The following is a 25,124-nucleotide window of genomic DNA, read 5'->3' as shown; positions in this document are numbered from 1 at the left end:
AAATTACTACTGAGAAACACAGTTATAAACGACAGGAAAAGGGTGAGAAAATATAACTCATGTACCCGTCTGAATAATGATCTAGACCATATAATTAATCCCAATTTATACACATGCTTTTACAGCAGATAGTTGGCAGGAAATATTTTGGAATATTTATGATGATTTTCAAAAATATTTTACAATATTAACAATAATCTAGTTAATGACTTAATTATGCACATATAAATTTGATATCTTCTGAAATATAAAACAACTGGCACCAGTCATTCTTAGAGATGTTATCTCATTTCATGTTATTTCGAGCATAAAATGAAAAATTACAGAGATTATATTTAATGGCATCGATTATGAAATAAGGCTACAAACCAGTATAATAATTGTGCATATATATAATACTGAACAAGCTTACAGAGAGATCAGATTTCAGCTTCAAAACAACTTCTTACTACCTCTCTCTTAAACCTGACTAACAAACAAGTAAATTCGCAACTTCCCGTACTTTGCGCAGTGGAAACACGTTTAGGTCGTAACAACCGCATAAGTAGCCTACATTTGTAAAGAAAGAGGAAATAATTCTTGAGATTGAAGAAGTCACCATATTCTGTATCCATTTAATTATTTCTCATATATATATATATATATATATATATATATATATATATATATATATATATATATATATATATATATGTATATATATATATATATATTCATATATATACATATGTATATATATTCTATTCTTTTAGGAAAGTGTTGTAGTTCGCTTGAAGCATTGTGTATTGTGTGTAAGGATTAACATTTTGAATGGTACAACAATGCACTATAATACAAACAATGGGCTATATACCTGTTGTAATTTAGTCATCCATTGTCTGATATGATATTTCGGAATAAAATTCCTTCTTCAGATATTCTTAGATGGAGTCGTTGGTATAATCGGTTTTCCAACAGCTTTTCTTTATTATTATTGTTTCTTGAAGCGTTTCAGCAGTGGTCTCATGAAGCTACTTCCGGAATTCCTCATGAGAGATGTGTGAGGTCAGCCATATCTAAATCTCGTGTGTGCTAGTACATCTGCAGTGCTAATTCTAAGTTATGTGTTGTACTTGCAGTTTCCTTTTTTCCCCTTCTTTTTTCCCCCATTTTTTTTTTGTTATAAACTACAGATGAGCATTTTTATAAAAACTGAACCTACCCGCATCCAGATGTAGCTAAATAATTAAGAATTAAGGAAGCTATACCCATACACACCTAGGACCCCAAATTAACAACAGAATGGAGGTTGGTAATATGTATATATATTATCTAGCTACAACTGGATGTGTGTAGGTTTATTTTTGATAATATACTCATCTGTACTTTATAATAAAAAAGGGAAAAAAAGAAGGAAAACAATAGAAGCTGCTCGTATAATACATAACTTAGAAGCAGTGCTACGGATGTACCAGCACACACGAGATTGAGACCTGGCTGACCTCATGCATTTCTCATGAGGAATTCCGGAAGGTGCTTCGTGAAACCACTGCCAAGGCGCTTCAAAAAATAATTAAAAAGAAAAGCCGTTGGAAAATCCATTATAGCAGCGACTCTATCTAAGAATATATGAAGAAGGAATTTTATTCCGAAATATATCAGTCTATGGATGACTAAATTACAACATGTATATAGCCAATTGTTTGTATTATATAATCTTTTTTTTTTTATTTTTTTTTTTTTAGTCAAACAAATCGGTCAGGGGACTTATTCTTTGTAAGCCTAGTACATATTATATCGGTCTATTTTGCCGAACTGCTAAGGTACGGGGATGCAAACACACCGATATCGGTTGTCAAGTGAAAGTGGAGTGCACAAATACAGACACACAAACCCAAACATACACACACACACACACATACACACACACCCACACACACACATATATATATGTATATATATATATATATATATATATATATATATATATATATATATATATATATATATATATATATATATATATATACATATATATATATATATATATATATATATGTATGTATACATACATATATATATATATATATATATATATATATATACGGCGGGCTTCTTTCAGTTTCCGCGTTCCAAATCAACTCACATGGCTTTGATCGGCCTGAGGCTATAGTGAAAATCATTTGCACAAGACGCCACGCAGTAGGAATGAACCCTGAACTATGCGGCTGGTAAGGAAGCTACTTACCACACAGTCACTCCCGTGCCTATAAATATATATATATATATATATATATATATATATATATATATATATATATATATATATATATATATATATATATACATATATATATGTGTGTGTGTGTGTGTGTGTGTGTGTGTGTGTGTGTGTGTGTGTGTGTGTGTGTATGCGTGTGTGTTTGTGTGTGTGTGTGTGGGTGTGTGTGTGTGTGTGTGTGTGTGTGTGTGTGTGTGTAATTTAGATGATTTGAGAAAACGGATTACCAAATCAATCAGGTACAACCCTTTAGCATTAGATGCGCCTGCATATCGTACAGTGGGGTATTGATTATCATATATTTATACATTTATCAAGAAATATATAAAATATATAATAGAAATCAATAATAATTCAGTTTTGGTGATTAAAAGATATTGGGGTATTCTATATTAGATAATACAAAAAAATAACCTAATGAGCATATCTGAAGGCAAACTCGTGGTATCAATTAGCACATCACGAAGTAATACTTTAAAGGATATAACCAGTATACCAGCAGGGTATAAGACATACATCCTTAATTAACTCCTAATTAAGTTAAAATTAAAATTATCAACTATGAAGGAACTATACACGTTCCAGTTTTGGAAGATTTTATATATATATATATATATATATATATATATATATATATATATATATATATATATATATATATATATATATATATATATATATATAATTATAAATATACAGGGATTAGCAATTGAGTTGCTTCTCCAACATACTGAAAATTTAGAAATAGCAGTCAAAGAACTACTGATTCCAAACTACAAATTTTCTCTAAAGTGGATGGCGATATTTATGGCACACAGAACAAAAAACCGGAGGGAAAAGCGTAAACAAGCCAAGCTTTTAGTTAATTGGATACGAATCGGTTCATGGTTAAGTGAATAGAAATTTCACTATTCAAATCTTCAGCCTCAATATTCTGATAAATTTGAAAGTGTCTCTAAAAAAATTCACGGTAATCTTTGGCCATGCGACACCAAAAATCAACGATAAGAAAGGCACTTACGAATTCATCGGCTAGCGAGTTCAGGCACCTCACCTCAAAGAAATCTAGAGAAAATTTGTAGTTTGGAATCAGTAGTTCTTTGACTGCTATTTCTAAATTTTCAGTATGTTGGAGAAGCAACTCAATTGCTAATCCCTGTATATTTATAATGATAAATAGTCTTACCGATAAAGGTTTTTTTCATACTGAACTACTTGGCGGAATTGTTAATTATTAATTCTATTATTAATTGACGATTCTCTGCCCTTATTCTTGTATATATATATATATATATATATATATATATATATAAAATCTTCCAAAACTGAAACGCGTGTAGTTCCTTCATAGTTGATATATATATATATATATATATATATATATATATATATATATATATATATATATATATATATACGTAGGTAAAGTAAATCTTAGAGGTAATACTTGATAATTGTAAGCACCTGTGTATGCCAGCTCGTGGTCGGGGTGAATGAATAAATTGTAAATGTAAAAATAAAAACAAAACACAAAGGATTCTGCGGTACACGTGTTTCAAGCTTTATAGTTGTTACGTCAGTGTATAATTGACCGTATAAAGCTATCTTCAGCCGCAAATGTATTCTCTCCGAAGAATTATATCACATAGAAGTTAAAGGAGGAAGAAAGATGAGATATAAGAGGTTAGGTTCCGTTTGGTATTTTGTATTGCAATAAACCTTGTAGAATTCTTAATTTGATATATTTATACATAATTCCCTCGGTACTCCGGAATCCGTCCATACCTTGTCACAATTCAGTGTGTAGTGAACGCTAAGTAAACAGTACTATTTAATATTAGTTAGAAGGGTAGTGTTAAAGGAGGGAATAAGTTGGTGGTTAAAACAATACAACAAAAATGAAATAATAATATAAAATAAGAAATAAAATAAGGAATATAAAATGCTAAGAAGAAAAATACACAGGTATGGACGGATTCCAGAGTACCGAGGAAATTATGTATAAATATATCAAATTAAGAATTCTACGAGGTATATTGCAATACAAAATACCAAACGGAACCTCACCTCTTATATCTCATCTTTCTTCCGCCTTTAACTTCTATGTGATATAATTCTCGGGAGAGAATACATTTGCGGCTGAAGATAGCTTTATACGGTCAATTATACACAGATGTAACCACTATAAAGCTTGAAACATGTGTACCGCAGAATCCTTTGTGTTTTGTTTTTATTTTTACATTTACAATTTATATATATATATATATATATATATATATATATATATATATATCCGTAAAAATATGTGACACTTATTCGATAGCCATCATAAAACACCGAGTTTCAGTTGCCGGGGTGGGAACTCACATCGCCATCTCTGGTCATTGAACCCCGGCATCCGAAACTCGAAGAGTCACATATGTTTACAGATAAATTCGTCTATTTACATAATATCGAGTTGTCTTTCTTTCTTTTGTTGCCCTTTCTACCAATATATATATATATATATATATATATATATATATATATATATATATATATATATATATATATATATATATTCAATTATTTATTTGTACAAAACTATTTTAGTGGGACAAAACACAATCACATTATATGAAATCGTTAAGTAATATTCTTTGAAATAAGAGTAAGGATACAAGAAAGCTCAGATTTAACTACAGGGATATATAACTTTTGAACAATATCATATTTTTCGGATTAGTGCATTTTATATCTTTCTTCACCACATTATTTACTCCAATGACAAACATCCATTGTGAAAGATTTATGTAACTATACCATATAAGTGCATGTTTTATAATTTATGTTTGATAATTGAGAGAAAAGCAATGAATCTTGGAGCAAATCGTAGTTTTGTTAATTGTGAATCGTTATTTCATAAAAAAAAAATGATGTCTCTGGTGAAGATCATTGTGTGCGTGAGTGCAGAATATCGAATAAATGAAAATGGATTGATTGAACAGTAGAGCACATTTTTACATAAGTAAAAACCACAGATATAAGTAAATTGCATCCAGGTAAAGCTTCTTTCACCCCAATGACTAGAATCTACTGAATTAGTAAATAAAATTCCTCCTACGGCCAGGCCCCTTCTCTTTAAACTGGTAAGGGGACACAATTTATAGAAACAACTTCATTAGCCTAAAGCCGGTACTACTACATGTGACAGTATACTCAAAGATGAGTCACCTGTTGTTTGTTTGTTTCCAAATGAAAGGGAACAGATACTTTTAGAATCATAACAGACATTTGCCAAAGTTACAGTCGTTCAAAGTTAAGTGGAATATTATAATCTTTTAATAGCAAAAGGTTTAAATTGTTTCTCAATTAGGATAAGAAGAGTAAATAGTGTAGTAAGTTATTAAAAAGCTGAGGTTATAGTCTTTCTGATAGATATTGTTTTCGTACATATCCTTGCCATTCCAATTGTACGCACACACACACACATACATACATACACATACATACATACACACACACACACACACACACACACACACACACAGACACACACACATATATATATATATATAAATATATATATATAAATATAAAGTAGTTGTATGCTGTCAACTTAATGTGACAGTCCCATGAAGGGAATAATACCACTGCTATATAGCCCTAGGAAGCATCACCACTTCCTGTCAGCCTTGACACGTTTCCTGTGTCATTATGTTTACAAGGGGGAGACAAGCACATCCACGCAGCTAAGCATGCATCTAGAAACATGTCTCTGAGTCTTTGCTCGTCATCAATCTGGAGTAGCAATGGCTCCGTATGAGGACGGCACAGGACAGACAATAACACAAAATGAATGAGATCGTGATTATATACATATTTTGGTTTTTACGATTATGTACAATTTAATAAATGAAATTAAAATTAATGAGAGCTTGATAAAAAATTTAAAGAACTTAAACTGATCGGTTTTTGGTCATTAATTTAAAATTACACAGAAATTAAATTCTCCAACCGCGCATCCTATAAGGCCCAGCAGATCACTTTATTTCTTCGATGGTTAATTTGGGCAACTAGCACCCACCTTTTTCATCACTTCCTTCCATCTTTGCTCATATACTCTATCTGACAGTGTCCTCTTTTCCAGCCCCATATTCCTTTTCATATGATATCTGACGTAAACCAGCAAACCGGAACCGGATATATAGGACTCTGTCACAAGACCTGGTAGAGGTATCATACAGCTATAAAGCAATTACAAAATAACAACCATAGGACTACAGAAATATCTACATCAATTGCAAGGAAAAGTAATACAAATAGCCACAAAACACGAATAAAAAAAAGAAAATTGTTTTGCAGTTTTTAAGGAAGCTGACGAATACAAAAGATGAATCACAGCACCTAACAACTATGAAGAAAAGAAGAAATAACAAAAGCTGTAGAACAATTGAAATCCAAACTAAAACTAGAACTGTATCGGATCATGATAAAATGATGGCAAGAAAAGCCCCTTCATGGCAAATTTTGGATTAATGGGAGCTAAATAAACTGGAAGATATGCCAACACTATGGTATAACCACAGAAAAAAGATGGTATAGGCACACACCAGAAAAGGTCACAGAAGATAAGAAACAACCATACTCTGGGATATGCCAATACACACAGAGAAATTAAGGCCAATAGACCGAATATAATTGTCAGAGATCATCAAGATTAAAATGTTTTCTAATTGATGTATCAATACCAACAGATGTCAATGTTTCTTTAAAAGAAACGGAGACCTGGGAGCAAAAACCTGGAAATAGAAGTAACACAAACGTGGAATCTAAAAACGGAAGCAATTCCTATCATAGGAGGCGCATTAGTTATGATAAAAAATATTTAGGCAAAAACTTAACAAAGCACCAGGACTGACACGTATATATAACATGCAAACACAATAGTACTACTAGGCACCGCACACATCCTACGTAAATCAATTTCAATACAGTCAAAATGAGAGCATCACAATAAACCGCAGCACATCACATACCCAAGGCACGCAGAGCTTCACTCGGTAACGCAGTGAAAGCGCGGGATAAAAATATGACTACTGAAAAATAATGATAATAATAATAATAATAATAATAATAATAATAATAATAATAATAATAATAATAATAATAATAATAATAGTAAATCGCTATCCACAGAATCGGTTTACTATTGATAACCTCACTCCCTCCATAAAATCGATTTTGACCGAAGAAAGGCTCGCTGTACCACGCGTAAGGTGTCGAAATGATCAAAGAGCAACGTGAGATGAATGCTTTTGCTCAAGAAGTAAACGCACCACCCGGTCTAGCAATTGAAACCGTCATCTAGAAATCAGCACACTCACCACTAGGCGATATTTCCTCATTAATATTAATAATAATCCTTTCTACTATAGGCATAGGGCCTGGAATTTCAGGGAGGGCACTAGTCGCTCACATATACACCAGTGTTTCACTGGTACTTAATTTATTGACCCCCAAAAGGAGGAGAGGCAAAGTCGACCTCGGCAGAATTTGAACACAGAACGTTAAATATGATAAAATTCTGCTGAGCTTTTTGCCCGGCATGCAATCTATTGTGCAAGCTCATTACCTTCATAATAATAATAATAATAATAATAATAATAATAATAATAATAGTAATAATAATAATAATGAAGATGATGATGATGATGATGATAATAATAATAAATGTATGGGGATAGGTATTTGTTTGTATGGGGATTCATGATTACAATCGCAATTTCTTGCGTATTATCATTCATAATAAAAACACTAGAAGTTCTATATTGGAGATTGTGTCATCTTCTCGTGTTTGTGTATTGTAATTCATAAGAGAATTTGAAGGCAAGAAGTGTGATTACCTTTAAATTTTGCAGTGCTGTATCAGCATCATCGGCAAAGCTCTGTACTTTTATAATAGTAATGTTGTTCTTTTCAAGTAAACTCACCAATCTGTTGATCGACTGCAATGAAAAACATATACATAATGTTAAATAAGTTTTTATATAAAAATAAGAAAATGCTTGACGCAAACAAGAACGACAAATATTTTGTGGCGTAAGCTACAACTATTTGTATAACTTCTTGAAGCACATACACAAAGAAAATACGTACATATATTCAGAAATTTTAAAGAAAATTCCCGTTAGATTAAATTTCCAGAATCAAAGAAATGTTGTATTGGTATCACGTATATTGTAAGAATATGATTTCAAAACTATATAAGAAAATAGATTTTTTTCATAATATAATCAATATAACGATGTATTAAAGATTAAAATTGTACCAGAACAGTAAATCGTATTCTAGAAAACAAGCTTTCCTTGATTCATAAGCTTAATCTATATACACCCATACGAATCTGTAAATGTTGATGTATACAGATATACATATTTTTTTCCATAGGCTATTTGATCAATTAACCTTATTTCAACATCGATACACACATACACACACTCATGAACACACATATATGTGTCTATAAAGCGTTTGCTTTCCTGTGGGTATGTATAGTTATCTCATTTACTTCCCTCAGTATGCCTTGCTATTTTATAAATTTCTGTGAGCACACTCCCTCGATTTCAACGCGTTTGTACTATAAAACTGGATTGACGATTTAGTGTCTTTTTTCAGCATAGGCAAGGTCACTCCTATGCCCTTAATTATAAATGTATTTTTTACTATTATAGATCTCTGTATATTAATTCACCTTAATAGGTATATATTACATGCTGGCCACTGATAAAATCTTTAACGATTTTATCCTTGACTATTATAATTGAATAATTTCCATTCACTTCGGGACAGTCTAGTCATTTCTATGGTACTCTGACAAAAGTGATGAAGTTGACTACGAAATTCGATGCACATATATTTATGGTATTTGTATGTAATCGTAGCTTTGCGTTTGCTTTCCTGTAGGTGTGTATTAATATCTTATTTATTTCCCTCAGTATGCCTTGCTAATGAGGAAAAGTTATTAGACTGGTCCAGAAACTGATCAATCCAAAGCTAACTATTTTATGAATTTCTGTGAGCCTACTCACTCAATTTCAACACGTGCGTGTGCACTATTCTTTTATTTATGCGCCCTTTTAAAGCCTAGCCAGGCTCATGGGCCCGGTTTCCCGGTTTCTATGACGTATGTGTTCCACACCAGCGCCAGTCCATCGCAGCTTTACTCAAGAAACAGGAAGAAAGAGAGAAAGAAAGTTAGGGCGAAAGAGTACAACAGGGGTCGCCACCACCCTTTGCCGGAGCCTCGTGGAGCTTTGGGTGTTTTCGCTCAATAAACACACACAGCACCCGATCTGGGAATCGAAACAAAGGTTTGAAACTTTCATCAGAACTCCAAACATCTCGCACAGCCGTTTTTGGACTCCAGTAAAATATTGGAAAAGTCAAGAAAACGGATAGGTTTGTTGCACATCAGCTGAACGAGATTAAAGAAAAAGGAAAAAAAAAAGCAGACGCCTCGAAGTGTGCTCCTTATTGCTTTCTCGACTGGAAAAGGACCATTTTTGCATCAAATCATTATTGTAATAAGAAATGGTTACTCTTTAATAACGGCAAGAGAACAGGACAGTGATTAGATGCAGGGGAGTCACCTAAGCACTACCCAAACCCACCATTGTACCTTAAAATGTTAGTGGTCACTGTATAGTGGTCTGTGAAGCAAATTATTCATTATCCATTTTTGCAACAACGAAAAACGGTAATAGCAACATCGTATTGCCAGGAAATTGATTGTATGCATGAGATTTCGAAAAAGAAGCAACCCAGACTAGTGAATGCAGATGGCCAAATTTTGCCTCATGACAATACACGTCCTCACAGTCCTCAAGCTACGGTCCCAAAGTTGCAAATATGAGATTTTGCAACATAATCCCTATTCCCCTGATATCTCTCCTATTGATCATCACTTATCTAAGCATGTTGAGCTTTTAATAAGTGATAAAATATTCTTAAATACGGAAGAGAAATTGAAGCATTCGGATAGTTTATCACAGGAAAAGATTATTATTATTATTTTTTTTTTTTTTGCAAAGAGGGAATATATCACATAGACAAACGTTAGGTAAACGTTATAAATTAACATGTATCATACTCTAATTAAATAAATCAATTCTTTAATACTTCTGAAACATTTTATTGTTACCTTTCTAGTACGTCATTTCAGGCGAAACAACCTAACATACACATTTACATATATTCGAAAAAAATATGCTTGTATTGTGTATAAGCAAACACGCCTAATAAACAACAAATAGAATCCACAGAATCGGACACAGAAGAGATACCAAGCGAATTGTCAACACTTATCTCAATAATGGAAACACAAGCGACTACCCTGCAGGAACTGGAAAAACAATCGACAATGCATGTTCAAATTTTCATTCAGAAATCAAGGAATTATCTGAGACCCTATCAGAAGTGGTAAAACACTAAGAGAAAGCCTAATACATCCAGGATAGATAAAGGATCGTACCGAAATAAATTTAGAAAAAGAAGCCTATCGAGAAAAAAAAAACATAGTTGGACGACATGGAAAAATCATCTTAATATACGTAAACAACATTTCTGGAAGACATAGAAATGTAAACAAGTATATTGAGATATACACAGATTTGATTGAGTCAGACGTATCCATACTTTCCCGTAAATTCTTAATTAAAGAAATTATAGGAGTACTGGAGGAAGAAACAAGACTGTGATGGGTTTTGACTATGTGAATATTGAGGGCAGACATCTCTATCAATCTAATTAATGAGTCTCGATTCATGACAAAATACGAAATAGTGAGCAATGAAATTATCGAGATGATATCGAAAATATCTACGGAATACATAGCTGAGAAAATGAAATACATGTGAATTAAAGATATTACAAAAGAGGAAAGTAAATCAAGATATTTATAGCAAAAAACACCAATTGTTCCTTGATAAATGTACTGGAAACTAGGGTAATGGCATCTCAGTACCATATAAACGAAATATAAAAAAAGCAACCTAACCAACACAACATTCACGATAACACGCAGCAACAAAAACAGTCAACATCAAGGGACTACGGTAAGAACTTTTTAGAAACATACCAATACAGGTAAGATACAAGAATACCATAAACAAAGCAATTATTCATTTGATCAAATTATTAGACGAAAAAAAATCGGGAAGAAATCACATTCAAGACCTCAACAAAACTCACCTATTAGAATCAACAAAAACATCATACTAGACGGCCACATAAGCCCCCAACATTTTCACCAGGCTGAAAATATAAATAATGTACCCACACATAGGAACAAGAGATAAAACATACCTAACCAAATACCACAAACAAAATACAATCCTCTCCACAAAAATGATGTTAATAATAGAAGAAATAATAGGCAAAAAAAATCTATCTTTTTAGGTCAGGGAAGTAAAGACCGGCGAAAGAAAAGTCCAAGGGGAAACACCTCTGGAACAACTGAGAGGATAGTCCCTAAAAGTTTTAATCTGTCAAAAAGTAATATAGACAGTGACGAACTTCCATTATTGATGAGAGGACTTAAATTCATACCTACAACTACAGTCAACCCTCTGGAATTGGAGAAAGATTTCCAAAACGTCAGTGGGAAACTACGACTTGTGGAGTTTTACTGATAAAAACTAATGAGAATGATGAATTCTTCGCAAAAAATTAATCAAAATTTAATCCGCCAAAAGGACGAAATGCACATCGAGATCAGTTCATTGATATCCTCTCCACATTCTCACTGGGGCATACCATCGTCAGACCAAACATTTTAAAACTAGAAAAGTCTGCCCTTATACGCTTTCAAAATGACAACACAATTGTCATCAAACCAGTGGATAAAGAGGGCGTCATTGATACAATAGATACGGAATATTACTGGGATCTCATTGAAGGTCAATTGAAAGATATAACATTCTACCGTGAAATGCCCTCAAATACTGACCACCGCATCATGAAGAAACTCAATCATTTATTCTGAAAACATTATAAATCACTCACTCGTAATAATGGGTACTATATTACTAATTTTGAGTCGAAATTCAGCATTCTATGGTTTACCTAAAATAAACGAGAAATAAAAAATGCTAGGAAATCAAGGTAGTAAATACATAAAACTACTACAACCAAAAGACAACTAAGACCCATTATGGCTGGTCCAGCGTGTCCTGCACATCGTCTGAGCAACCTAATTGACTTTATCATAAAACCACCATGCAGTCACATACTCAGTTTCTTTCGGGATGGCATTGATTTCTTGTCTCTTCCCAAAACAACAGAATCCAATTCACTGTTTGTTTTGACGTAACAAACTTATATCAAACATTCCACATGGTTTAGGAATTTCTGCCATGAAGTATTCGGTCAAGAGACATAGAAAAGAGATACCCAGTATATTTACTGTAAACTTCATACTGCACGCGGTCATCCCTATCCTCGAAAACAATACATTCCTTTTCAACGGAGAATATTATATCCAAGTTCGGGGCACAGCTACGGGAACGTCATTTGCTCCAGTTTTCATGAACTCAGTATTGAGATACTTGGAGAAAAACCTATAACAAAAAATTGAAGTAAACTACGACATGATATTTAGAAGGCATATGGAGGACACATGATTCTTTCCTGATTTGGACCAAATCCCTAGAATATCTGGAAGAATTCAATACCTTCCGCAACAATATACACCTTAGTTTCAAATTCACAAGGGAAATGAGCAGCACACAATTACCATTTCTTGACAATGGTTATTAAATGCAGCACCAACATCAAAATTGATATTTATTACAAAAGTACAGATACACACCAGTGTCTAAATTTCAAATCATGCCATCCAACACACACAAAACGCAACATCCCGTACTCTCAAGCCAGGAAAATTTGTACTATATGTTCGAAATACCAAAAACACACGACTTATAGAACTCAAAGGATTTGCCCAAGCAAAAATACCCTCTCCTACTTATAGAAAATAGCACACAACGAGCAAAAGCGATACCTATAAAGCAACTTAGGGTAACACGAGGAAGACGAGCCCATCAACGGAAAACAGTACCATTTATAGTAACCACAATCCGCATCACCTAAACATTTTTAACATCATCAAAACAAACTTACCAATCAAGAAACAAAGTGAAAAAAAAACATAACTAATCAAACTCTTATCTTCAGCAAAAGGCAACCACATAGCCAAAAAAAAACTATTAAGAAAGGCAATATTAACATGGACACACTAAAACATTCACTGATCCAAGTCTAATGATAACAGATGTGGAACATGTCAACAGAAGCATCCTGATAAATCCATTCGGATAAAAAATGGGCAGATTCTCACAAATGCAGATATGAACTGCAAAAGCAGTAACTTGATTTACTGCATTAAAAGTTCTACTTGTGAGGAACTATTTATTGGCGAGACATGGAATGCATTATCGGAACGCTCACGTGTTCACAGACAACAAATCCGAAACACTAATGTTCGCCAAATTCCATTGAACGAACATATAGAAACATGTGTTCAGGTGTTTCTAATTTTCATTTCTACAAACTACATGACACAAGTGAGGTTGGAAGAAAGATAAAACAAAAACGTCTCATGAAAATGTTCAAACGGAAATAGCAACGATAATATAACAACCAGTTGATGATGTGGATTAAAAACTATCGTTAACATATAAATATAAAGAAATTACAGAAGACTCCTACCGATTTAAATAAAAACCATCGAAATTAACTGAGTTTGTTCAGTCATAAAACCATTTACATGTAAACCGCTAGCCGATTGGTTAAAATAAAGACAAGATCTATGGTAGCAATATCAGTGCGTTCGACAAACCGTGATGGATGTTTAAGTTGCATGCTGATTGGTCAAAACCGTACTCGACAAATGCAGTTTTTCGGTATAAAAATGAAGTCAGTCATTTTATTGCAGTTATCAAGAACTTAACTCTACTGTCAATCAATACATTTTCAAATCTGATGATTACTACGAACGTATGAAAGCGCTAATTGAACATTATGAATATTATTAAGTATTTTCTTAATGTTTAACACATTTCGTTATTGTAAGAATGTTTTTTAAAATACAATAATAAAAAAATCGTGAAAACCAGACCATATTGTAACTTTATTTAACTGATATATTGTTCTATACACGTTAACACAAATTAGAAAGAAAGTTATATACATATATATAGGTATATATGTATATTTATATACGCACACATATACATACGTGTATGTATGTATACAGTGACAGAGACAGAGAGCAGGCGCGCGCGGACACACACAGAGAGTCACACACACATATACATATATATATATATATATTAAGGGATCCGCTTAATCGACAGACCATATTAAGCTCTCTCTCAATTAGAGTAGTTAATTCCTTCACAATTAAGACCTAAATGTGTTTGCTATTAAGTAATTAACTGTATTGACTTCAGATGTTAATAAATTTCGCTTGCCATTATATAATCATAGAAAGGCTTTGAATTACCAACCAAAAGTATGGGTAACATGTGACAAATTATGAAGTGAAAGCATAGTAAATAAATATAATGAAGCGTCCAATAAAGTGTAGTAGTATTAGTAGTAGTAGTAGTAGTAGTAGTAGTAGTAGTAGTAGTAGTAGTAGTAGTAGCAGCAGCAGCAGCAGCAGCAGCAGCAGCAGCAGCAGCAGCAACAACAGCAGCAAATTTGTAACTTCAAATATGTGTTCTGTATATTTCTAAAAATTACTGACACGATAGTGCATAGGGAAATCCTAGAGGCAATAAAATGCCAGAGTATAAAATAAACACTTTCCCTCCATTGATATAGGGGTATAAATTATGGTGTAATAGAAGTCAACCATTATAACCAATTAATCAAGTAACATATAATGCAATAAAATAACAGGATGAAAACAGTTTAATTTCAAATGGTACCGTAGTTTCATTTATAGCAACATATATACGATCTTATTTAAATGCTACATTTGATAGTACATTGCAGAATACTAGGCAAAAAGAACGACGTGTATTAATTTGTTAGCATTAAAACAATCTTCATAAATATCTCATGAATTGTGAAATATGAATGCACACACGTGCAAGTACAAATTCTCACACTCTCACAAATAAGGACTCACATTAATATATAATAACGTGCGCACACGCTTACACTCACATATATACATATATAATAAAAACTTACGCAGATACGCGCATACACACATATACATGCATGCAGCAATGTGTGTGTATCAAATGCCAGGTTTAAGTGAGCGTAAATATGTGATTTTGCTAGCGTTAAAACACAAGAAGGAAATATTTCACTGCGTTTTATTGTTGTGTTTTATAGTGTTTGTACTGTGACATGTATAAATTATAAGATAAGATAAACATATATACATGTATATATAAATATATACACACGCACATACGCACGTAAATATATGTATGCATGTATGTATGTATGTACGTATATTTGTGTATATATATGTGTGTATGTATCTACTCTTATAACCTAATTGAGAGCAATCATCATCCCTTGATATGGACTGTCCCCCTAAATGAACTTTAAGAAATCTATTTTGATATTCATGAATATAGCAAAAATTATTAATATAGAATGACTTTATTCATAATTTTTATTGTAATAATCAGAAATATATCGCTTGTGTTACTTTAAGTAGTTGAGATATATGTAGTTTTATACATGTGCATAAACATATATATATATATATATATATATATATATATATATATATATATATATATATATATATATATATACATGCGTACATACGTACATGTTTATATATATATATATATGAATAATAACAATAAATGGAGCAAGACGCATATAAATAAAAGTTCCTGTAATTCCTCCATATGTTTCAAAATATATGTGCACTCTACTCCAAAGAAGTAAGAGCTGCTGGAATTCCACATCTATTCATCGTCAGGGAACCAACATATAGAAGCAAGACAAATGCGAAATGATATATATATATATATAACGTAGATTATTGAAAAATAACATGAGTTCTTATGTATGAGAAAAATAAAACAAGGTAGAAAAGGCTAAAATAATTTTATCATTTTGCACCGGTTTCACTCTTTTCAACTTTTTCAACTAAGAGAAAAACAGGTAAAGCAATTAAATTGAAGGAAAATCAAACGAAGTGCTTTGCAAATATGTTCATAGTCTTCAAATAGGTAGGATATTCTCCGTCTTTCTGACTCTCTCTCTCTCTCTCTCTCTCTCTCTCTCTCTCTCTCTCTCTCTCTCTCTCTCTCTCTCTTTTTCTTTCTGAATGTAGATAGTAGCAGATCTTCTGAAGAAATAGTTTTTATGGGTGCAAAAAAAAAAGTAAAAAATGTTGGTTCTGAAGTTTGGTGGTTTAAGCAGCAGCAGACGACGAAGGAGACATTGAAAAAGAAGAAGGAGAAGAAGAAGAAGAAGAAGAAGAAGAAGAAGAAGAAGTATTATTATTATTATTATTATTATTATTATTATTATTATTATTATTATTATTATTGTTATTATTATTATTATTATATGTAGTAGTGGTAGTAGTAGTAGTAGTAGTAGTAGTAGTAGTAGTAGTAGACGAAGAAGAAAGAAAAGAATATGATAGGAGTGGTATGACACAGTAGTAGAGGTTGCTCGTGGGATCTTCATTCATGGTCAAGTGACCTAAAAGTGACGTGTTGTGGTTGTAGCAGTAGTGGTAGGAACTCTTCTAAGTAAATTCATGACTGTTCTTAATATATCTATCGTTTTTGATATTTGCGTATTATTCTAAGATACTTCTAATGGCGTTATCTGTTGTGGAAGAATTTAAAACGGTATATATTTTACGAGAAAACATGATCCTTTGCTAATGCATTGATCATTGGTTGCATTGTCCCTGAATAGTCCCTCTTCTACTTCTTTTTGTCCCTCACCGTCTCCTTCCCCGGCTACTGCTGCTGCTGCTTAAACCACCAAACTTCAGAACCAACACTTCTTTGCACTCATGAACACTATTTTTCCAGAGCTGATAATATCTACAGAACATTTACAATGGAAAAGAGAGACAGACAGACATACAGACAGACAGAATAAAGGAAAATGCCCTACCTATTTGAAGACAATGGAAATATTTGCCAAATATTTCATTTGAATTTTTGTTGATTTAATTGTTTTTTCTTGCTTTACGCTGAGTTGAAAAAGTTGAAAAGACTGAAACTGGTACAAATCTTATTTCATGATAAAATTATTTTAGCATGTTCTACCTTGTCTTTCGTTTTTGATATATATATATATATATATATATATATATATATATATATATATATATAGTTACAGTTTTACAGTCCGTTCAACCTGATCGATCCTGTTAATTGCTTCTCTGGAGATTTCCTGATGTCCCAATAATGGCATTCACTGAATTAAAAAGAGAATCCTGAGAACTTAATCAGATACATCATATTTGATCAGCCAAAATGAAAAGCAAAAAAAAAAAAAATCCACCACAGTTTTGCTTTTCCTTAGATCCGTATCTCTATGAAATACTAAGTATAAATATATACGCGACAGATAAGATAAACATTATCCGTAGCACATACAAATCAGCAAATTGAGCGCATAAACAAACCACATACACTATGTCCGACTGCGATTGACACTTTTTTCATTACTAGATGTGCTTTCAATTCGTAATTCAATTTTCTTCCACATAGTTACGCCGCAGCTCGTCAGGAAATAGGTTTTGGTCTCTTCGTATATAAATCCCAATACGTTTGCTTTCGTAATGATCCGAGTACATGATATAGATAAACCACAATAATGGCGCTATATAGATATATACTATTTTCAGTAATTCAGAAGTGTGTTGTCTGGTCTAAGGCATTTCATGTTCTTCAACACAAAGTAATGTGCAGGGAGATTTTTCCCGGACTCTACCACGCAAGAAAAAGGGCGTATATCCAAAACACTATGTATGTGCGACCGATAACCTACACGTTACTAGATCTGCATTTCATCTGTAATTTATATCCACATACATACGTACATTCACATATATATATACATAGGTTGTGAGTGATAGTGGTGTCAATTTGACCCAGCGGTTTCAGGTAATGCTGAGTAAGTGCTGTGGATAAATCATGGTGAAGCTCCAGGTTCGGTGATTATGCGAATAAGGGGTCCAACGTAGGTCATATATCAGCGTGTGAATAAAAGGATTTACTTTTCGTACTGTGATAAAAAAAAACAAGGTTGTGTACATTATAGAGCATTTATAAATATTTATAAATGCTGTATAATGTACACAGCCTTGGCTTTTTTTTTTATCTCATTACGAAAAGTGAATCCTGATATATATATATATATATATATATATATATATATATATATATGCACATATAATAATATAAATAATATATAAATATATCCATATATCCATACATATATATACATACTTACATCTATATGTATACATACATGCACATATGGGCACAGGACATCAAAAACGTTAAACACAATGAGAAATGAAAACATAAAAACGAAAATATAGAAAACGACCAGTTTTCGAACAACGAAAAAAACAAACAGAGAAACGAGACATGCAAGATAAAGAGTATACGCCTTCGTCGTTTGTCCCTGTTTCATCTACTCCGCGTTTCGAAAGCAAGGACAATACGCGATTTCGTTGAAACAGTCCTTCCCGCAAAGCAAATTAAATAAAATTTGGGATTTTTGCAGAGGGTGAAAATGTTAACAAGAACAGGACAGTGAGAAGACAGTACAAACAAACGGTGAGGGCTGTTGAGCCAAGCAAGACAATAGAAAAATTATTATGAACGCTTGGCAGACGAGCCTTGAGAGATGAGACAGAAAAAAGCACGTCTTTTCTTTAGGGAGGCAGTAGACAGAAAGATAGATCCCCTTTCATCACGTGTCAGCGACGAGAGAGTCAAGGAAGAAGAGAGAGAGGGAAAAACAGAAAGGATGAAGAACAAGAGAGGGAGAGACATAGACAGAGATGAGATATTAGAAGAGTGCGCAAACTAATTATTAAGATAAAACTTACTTGGAAAAGGATGTGTGGCGTTCGATCATATAATAATATACATAATATATCTATATATGCATATATCCATACATATATGTACATACCTACATCTATATGTATACACATATGCACATATGGGTACAGGACATAAAAAAACGTTAAACACAATGAGAAACGAAAGCATAAAAACTAAAACATAAAAAACAAACAGTTTATATATATATATATATATATATATATATATATATATATATATATATATGCCCGTACACATGCATGTATGTATGTATGTATGCATGTATGTATGTATGTATGCATGCATGCATGATTGCATGCGTGTATGTAGTGATTATTCAGTTTTATTTGAAGATTTCTTGCGAAAAGAGAAAGAGCCGGTTTCTAACCTAGATCTAAGCCTCCTTCATTGGAACATCAACAACATCAACAGAGTATCTTTGCTTGTATGTATGTGTGGCACATTTCGGAGCCTGGGTACGTACAAATTTGTATATTTTGCTTTATGTATGTATTTTCATGTATATAGTTGCATGTCTAGATATGTGTATATATATTTAAATTATAAACCTCTGGAAAGTTTTACAAGGTTTTACAGTTCCAGTGTAGTCTTTAAATCAGCTTCCTACTTTCTGTTTTTTCTTGTTTTGAGGAGTCTAATTTTCAAAATTGGTACTTAGTCAATATGTTATATATATCATAGCATCCCAATAATTGTAGGTATTGCTCGTAAATTGTAATCTGGGAAATGTAACTGTAGATTTGTCAGTACTTCAGCATAGGTGTTTTCTTCTCACACATGCTTCAGCCTACTGAAGACCATTGGTCAGTATTTAATGGATAAATACAACAATTTCACTACAGTTGTCAACTGAGATACCACTGTCACAACATAAACCACATGATTGCGTATCTCATGAATTAATTTTTTTTTATTCCAATAGTGTAAAATTGTAACATTGCAAAAGTCTTAAATAACAAAGCGTAAAAATCTGATTAATATATTCTTCTATGTACAATGATGCAAATTCGGATATATATAGATATATATGAAATTATTGGCTCTTCAGGATAAGCATAAACCCAGCTGAGGAAAAAAAATGCAATATATGATTTCAAGTGAAAAAATCATTCACATTCCGATACTAGCTAGTAGCTGGAGCTTCTACATGATTGTCCAAATTATATTTCACTGATATATTATAGATATACACATACAGAAATACACACACACACACACACACACACACACAAGCACACCCACACACATACACACACACAAGCACACACACACACACACACACACACACACACACACACACACATATATATATTCGTGCGTGCGTGTGTACATATATATGTATTTGTACATACATGTTATTTCAGTAATTTGATAATGAACGCATAATAATTTATGTTTGGTTTAGTACAAGAGTATTTTATAAAACTATATCCTTGTTCCAAAAGTGTATAATTCCATTATTTGAAATCGTGTCAAATCAGCTGCATATAGAAAATTTATTGCCACTCAGTATCAATGTGTTCCCGATGGGAAGAGTATTTGGGGACACTTAATCATCGGTATATTACTCGCTTTAAACCAGTTAAATGAGTTTTATTTCTGTCAGATTCCCTTTGGCAATAAAATGCTAGCAAGAAATTAAATGACATGCAATCATTGTTTCCATATGCACAGAATACAGAGATATAAAAATTGTGAACATTCTAAACATTACATGATCTTATGAACACAGAATTTCCGATAGAAATTGAAGCCTCCAGCGAGAATGATTCATCTGTATCAAATGCGAGAGACAATGTAAATGGTCGGACGGTATTAGGACATTCCAATTCATACACTGGTTTTAAAACAACTATGTTGATCGCGGATAATCAATGAGAGACTACACCAAGAACTCGGGGGTCGGACTAGACTCTCAGAACAGCAGTGCACGAAAAGAATAGATAGAAATATGTAATAAGAGATGAAGACATGTCTGAAAATGCACAGGAAAACTGACTGTTTTTACGATTAGAATTCATACATTAAGAGGAATTTCGGCCGAATTTGAGCTTTACGCAGTCGAACAATATTTAGATATTTCGACTGTGACAGGGAATCATAGTTGTATTTATCTTGTCGATGTATTAATATATTTTTTTCTAAGATTAGATTATTGGCCTGCTTCTGAAATTAAATAATGGATAAGAGCAAGGTATATCTTAACCCTAAAATATTATTCTTCTTTTAACTTATTGGGATTCATATATAGATATATCTTATGATATATGGTTTGTTCTAGCTATGTAGCTGGATTGTGTAGTACCTACCATAATGTAATAGATGCTTTTTTCGTCTATTCCGCATACATTCATATGTATCAGACTAAGTGAAAGACTTCTTTCATAATTCTTTGATTAAAAGTTCATATTACTCAGAAAAGGCGTTTTTTCTTCAAAATATATTCCATCGTTTCCTATTTTTCTGTTGCCATTTGTGTGTCAGAAGATTCAGTCAACGCTCATACCATTCGGCTTGTTTGGAGGCAAAATGTTCTTGCACCGTTCTCAATCTCATCCATATCGTTGAACATCTACACCGGCAAGAAATTAACCCTAGCTCGAAAAATATAGTAACCTGATGTGGTAAGGTCTTGATGTGGTAGCATTTTTAGCACCTCAAGTCCCTCACATTGGCAATGTGTGCTGGAACGTTCTCATGCTGTAGAAGTGCGCGTCTTCGATAGACTAATCTGGGTTAGCGAGCGTTCAAAGCAACACAGACACGCTGCAGTTTAATAATAATTAGTAAATTTTCAAGCCAAATTAAATATTAATCTTTCAATTATTACTGAAAGTGTAAATTTACTTCCTCTAAATATCTAAATAACAATTTAGTGTAAGCAATATAATATATATATATATATATATATATATATATATATATATATATATATATATGCCGGTTTTCAACTCGCACACGTTGGATGTCTGCTTTATACCAGAGACATCTGGACTAGTTAAGATTATGAATTCTGATTTCCGTAAGGCAATCTAATGATATATTGTTTGTATGGAAATGTGCAAGAACAAAAATTGGTCAAAATTGCGTATGGTTTATATTCAAAAGTATGATATCGCCATCACTACTGATGTCGACAAAAACTACAAATTAATTGATATGCGGAATACTTGACACTGTTGAGATTTAGTCCCGGCCATCAAATAAGGAAATGTTTCTCATTAGTCGATATCATTTACCATAACAAGGTTTCCAATTTTCACAGATGCTACTTGTTATAAATATATGAGTTCAAACTATCGTTGAAATTTAATTGATGCTGCACCTGCTGCATCATCGCGATGAAGTTCTTATATATCAAATATATCGTTAAACCGATAATCTGGGTTCGACAAACGGACAAAATATTCTAAATACTTTACGCAGCAGATTATTATCAGAATAGTGTGAGACTTGTGTCATAATTACAGTATTCACAGCTGAATTGGTTCCTGAAGAACTGTTATCGGTTTCGTTGTTGCTCAAACGTCGTCAGATTTGTCATCAACATGACAGTCGTCATCGCTGTCACTGTCCTCATCGTTGTTGCTGACATTGATAGTTTTGCACGTGCTATACGTTTGTTTGAATTTAAGTCGTATAGAGTATAAAGGCATATAACAGGAAGATTCTCAGTAATACATACCATTTCCTCTTCAGAATTATACTAACCAGAAAAATATTACTCAATTTGCACATGGAAACGTGCGCGCGCGCATACACACACTCATACGATTTATTTGCGCATTGAGTGTTTATCATTGGTTTCATGTTAACAAAAACATCAATTTGCTTATATAACAAATTTTCAAGGCAGATATATTGGTGTTCGCATCCATTTTGGACTAAAACACGAAGAATCACGGGTATTCACGATAAAGCCTTGCGAGAAAATTTGGTAAACAAAAGCAAAAAATCAAGAGGTGCGAATCTTGGGTAACAACTTTTTGGTGATTATTTTCATTGGGTTTGACCTTTGGAAAAAAACTGTGCTGAATGATGAGTTTCATTATATGTCATATCCTGTGTATGTGTGTAATATTCGTATGTTTTTGTATCACGGGCATGTGTCTCCTATATGTGGATAGTCAGAATGGGTGGTGGTTCTTCTTTGAAATGTCAAAATGTAAAATATTGCTTGTGCATGCAGTGAGGGAAGGATCCATCTCTAATATTTAAATTGTTATATTTTGATTGAATTATTTTCAGTAATACAATCCTCATATTTGGTACCCCACGCACTGCATTTTTCGGCTTTAGCATTAATGATCCATGTTATCTGAGGGTAGCTTACGTTTCCTTCTTTCAATGTTCATGTTATATTGGATAGTGTATCTTTCCTTGAACGAGTTGCCCGTCATTGCGTTGTATGTCCTTGTTGTTCCGTTGGGGTCCATTAATTTGGTCTTGTATACAAGTTCTTCTTCCAGACTGCTATTATTAAGAGGACAGCGGTTCGTAAACTTTATCCCTCAATGTGGTTTTAAGCAATCATTCTCATTGTTCGACATTTACGTTCACACACACAAATAAAAATTGTGCAGAAAGAAGAAATAATGAAGAAGAGAAAGAAAGAATATACGAAAGACAACTAGATAGAAAAAGTTAGATATCTGAATGACTGATCTATGCTACCAAATCCCAACACACTAACCAGAGAAAGATCCAGAGCAACATATATCACGACAAAAGTTATGACATCCTATTGCAAATAGATGTTTAAGCAAAGTTAACGGTCTTTGTTTGTCTCTGAATGGTTGAACTTCCCCGCAGCTTCTAAACCTACCGTCATTAATATTTCAATATATTTTCGGTGCTAAAGATTCGAACCTGTAGCGTTAAAATAACCTCTTTCTTCCACTCTTGTACTATCCTATAGTATTTTTTCTTTCTTCTCCTGGTATTCAGTTCCTTTTTCTAACCCTTTAGTTGCTTCATTTCTTCTACCTCCTTCCCTTTCTCCACCTTTTGATTCTGACTTCTAATATTGGTATATATATATTTTTCTATTATTTGTGCCAGTGTATATTACTTGTTTATTTGATTTCTCATCTATAGCTTTTATTATAATCTCTTATTGTAATTTCAACTTCTAAATACCTAATTTCACAATCCTATTATTCCTTTTAATTATTTTCAATTCTTATTTCTGGTTATATTCTGTTCATTTTTAATCGCTTTTGCCCATTATTTTTTTCTTTTTCGATTTAATCATTAATTATTGTTCATTCCACCATTTAAGTTTTACCTACTCTGGCAGCCAAACCACGATGTTACTATTTAGAAATTAGTCATCCAATCAAATTCAATTGCATATTAGTTGAACAGCAATAATTACATTGTGTTATATTATATTCTGTTACATTATATTATGTTTTATTATGTAATATTATATGTATCCACACAACTTTTCCTTCATTATCATCGCAACTGTCCGACGAATAGTCACATAAAACTCTGAGCAACAGCTTGTGAAGATATCTTCCGCTTTAATGAACAGTATATATATATAGTTTCCAAAAAACACAAAAAACAATAACAAAAAAACAACGAAGTGAGGACGTGATACGGATAGTGTTATTGGATGCTCGGGAAAGGAAGGAGAGAGAGCATGACTTTCGGGCGGAGCCCTTCGTCGGAAAGACAGAAAGTTCGAAGAATGGAAAAACGGAGAATATATATATATATATATATAT

The 25,124-nt window shown here is 32.8% G+C and overlaps 1 protein-coding gene across 2 annotated transcripts in view; it reads right to left on the bottom strand.

Moving 5' to 3' along the window:
* Window positions 1-25,124, bottom strand: part of LOC106873978 (gamma-aminobutyric acid type B receptor subunit 2) — a 1,140,241-nt gene that overhangs the window by 590,561 nt on the left and 524,556 nt on the right. For both annotated transcript variants that reach the window (XM_089355293.1, XM_089355294.1), the window contains exon 4: window positions 8,146-8,247. In XM_089355293.1, the coding sequence (XP_089211419.1) occupies window positions 8,146-8,247 (102 nt within the window). The remainder of the gene's footprint in view (window positions 1-8,145; window positions 8,248-25,124) is intronic.

Source organism: Octopus bimaculoides, chromosome 7 (genome assembly GCF_046866305.1).
Source record: "Octopus bimaculoides isolate indiv1 chromosome 7, ASM4686630v1, whole genome shotgun sequence".
Lineage (NCBI taxonomy): Eukaryota > Metazoa > Mollusca > Cephalopoda > Octopoda > Octopodidae > Octopus > Octopus bimaculoides.
The sequence above is the reverse complement of the archived record's forward strand: the minus strand, read 5'-3'. Positions and strand labels throughout refer to the sequence as shown.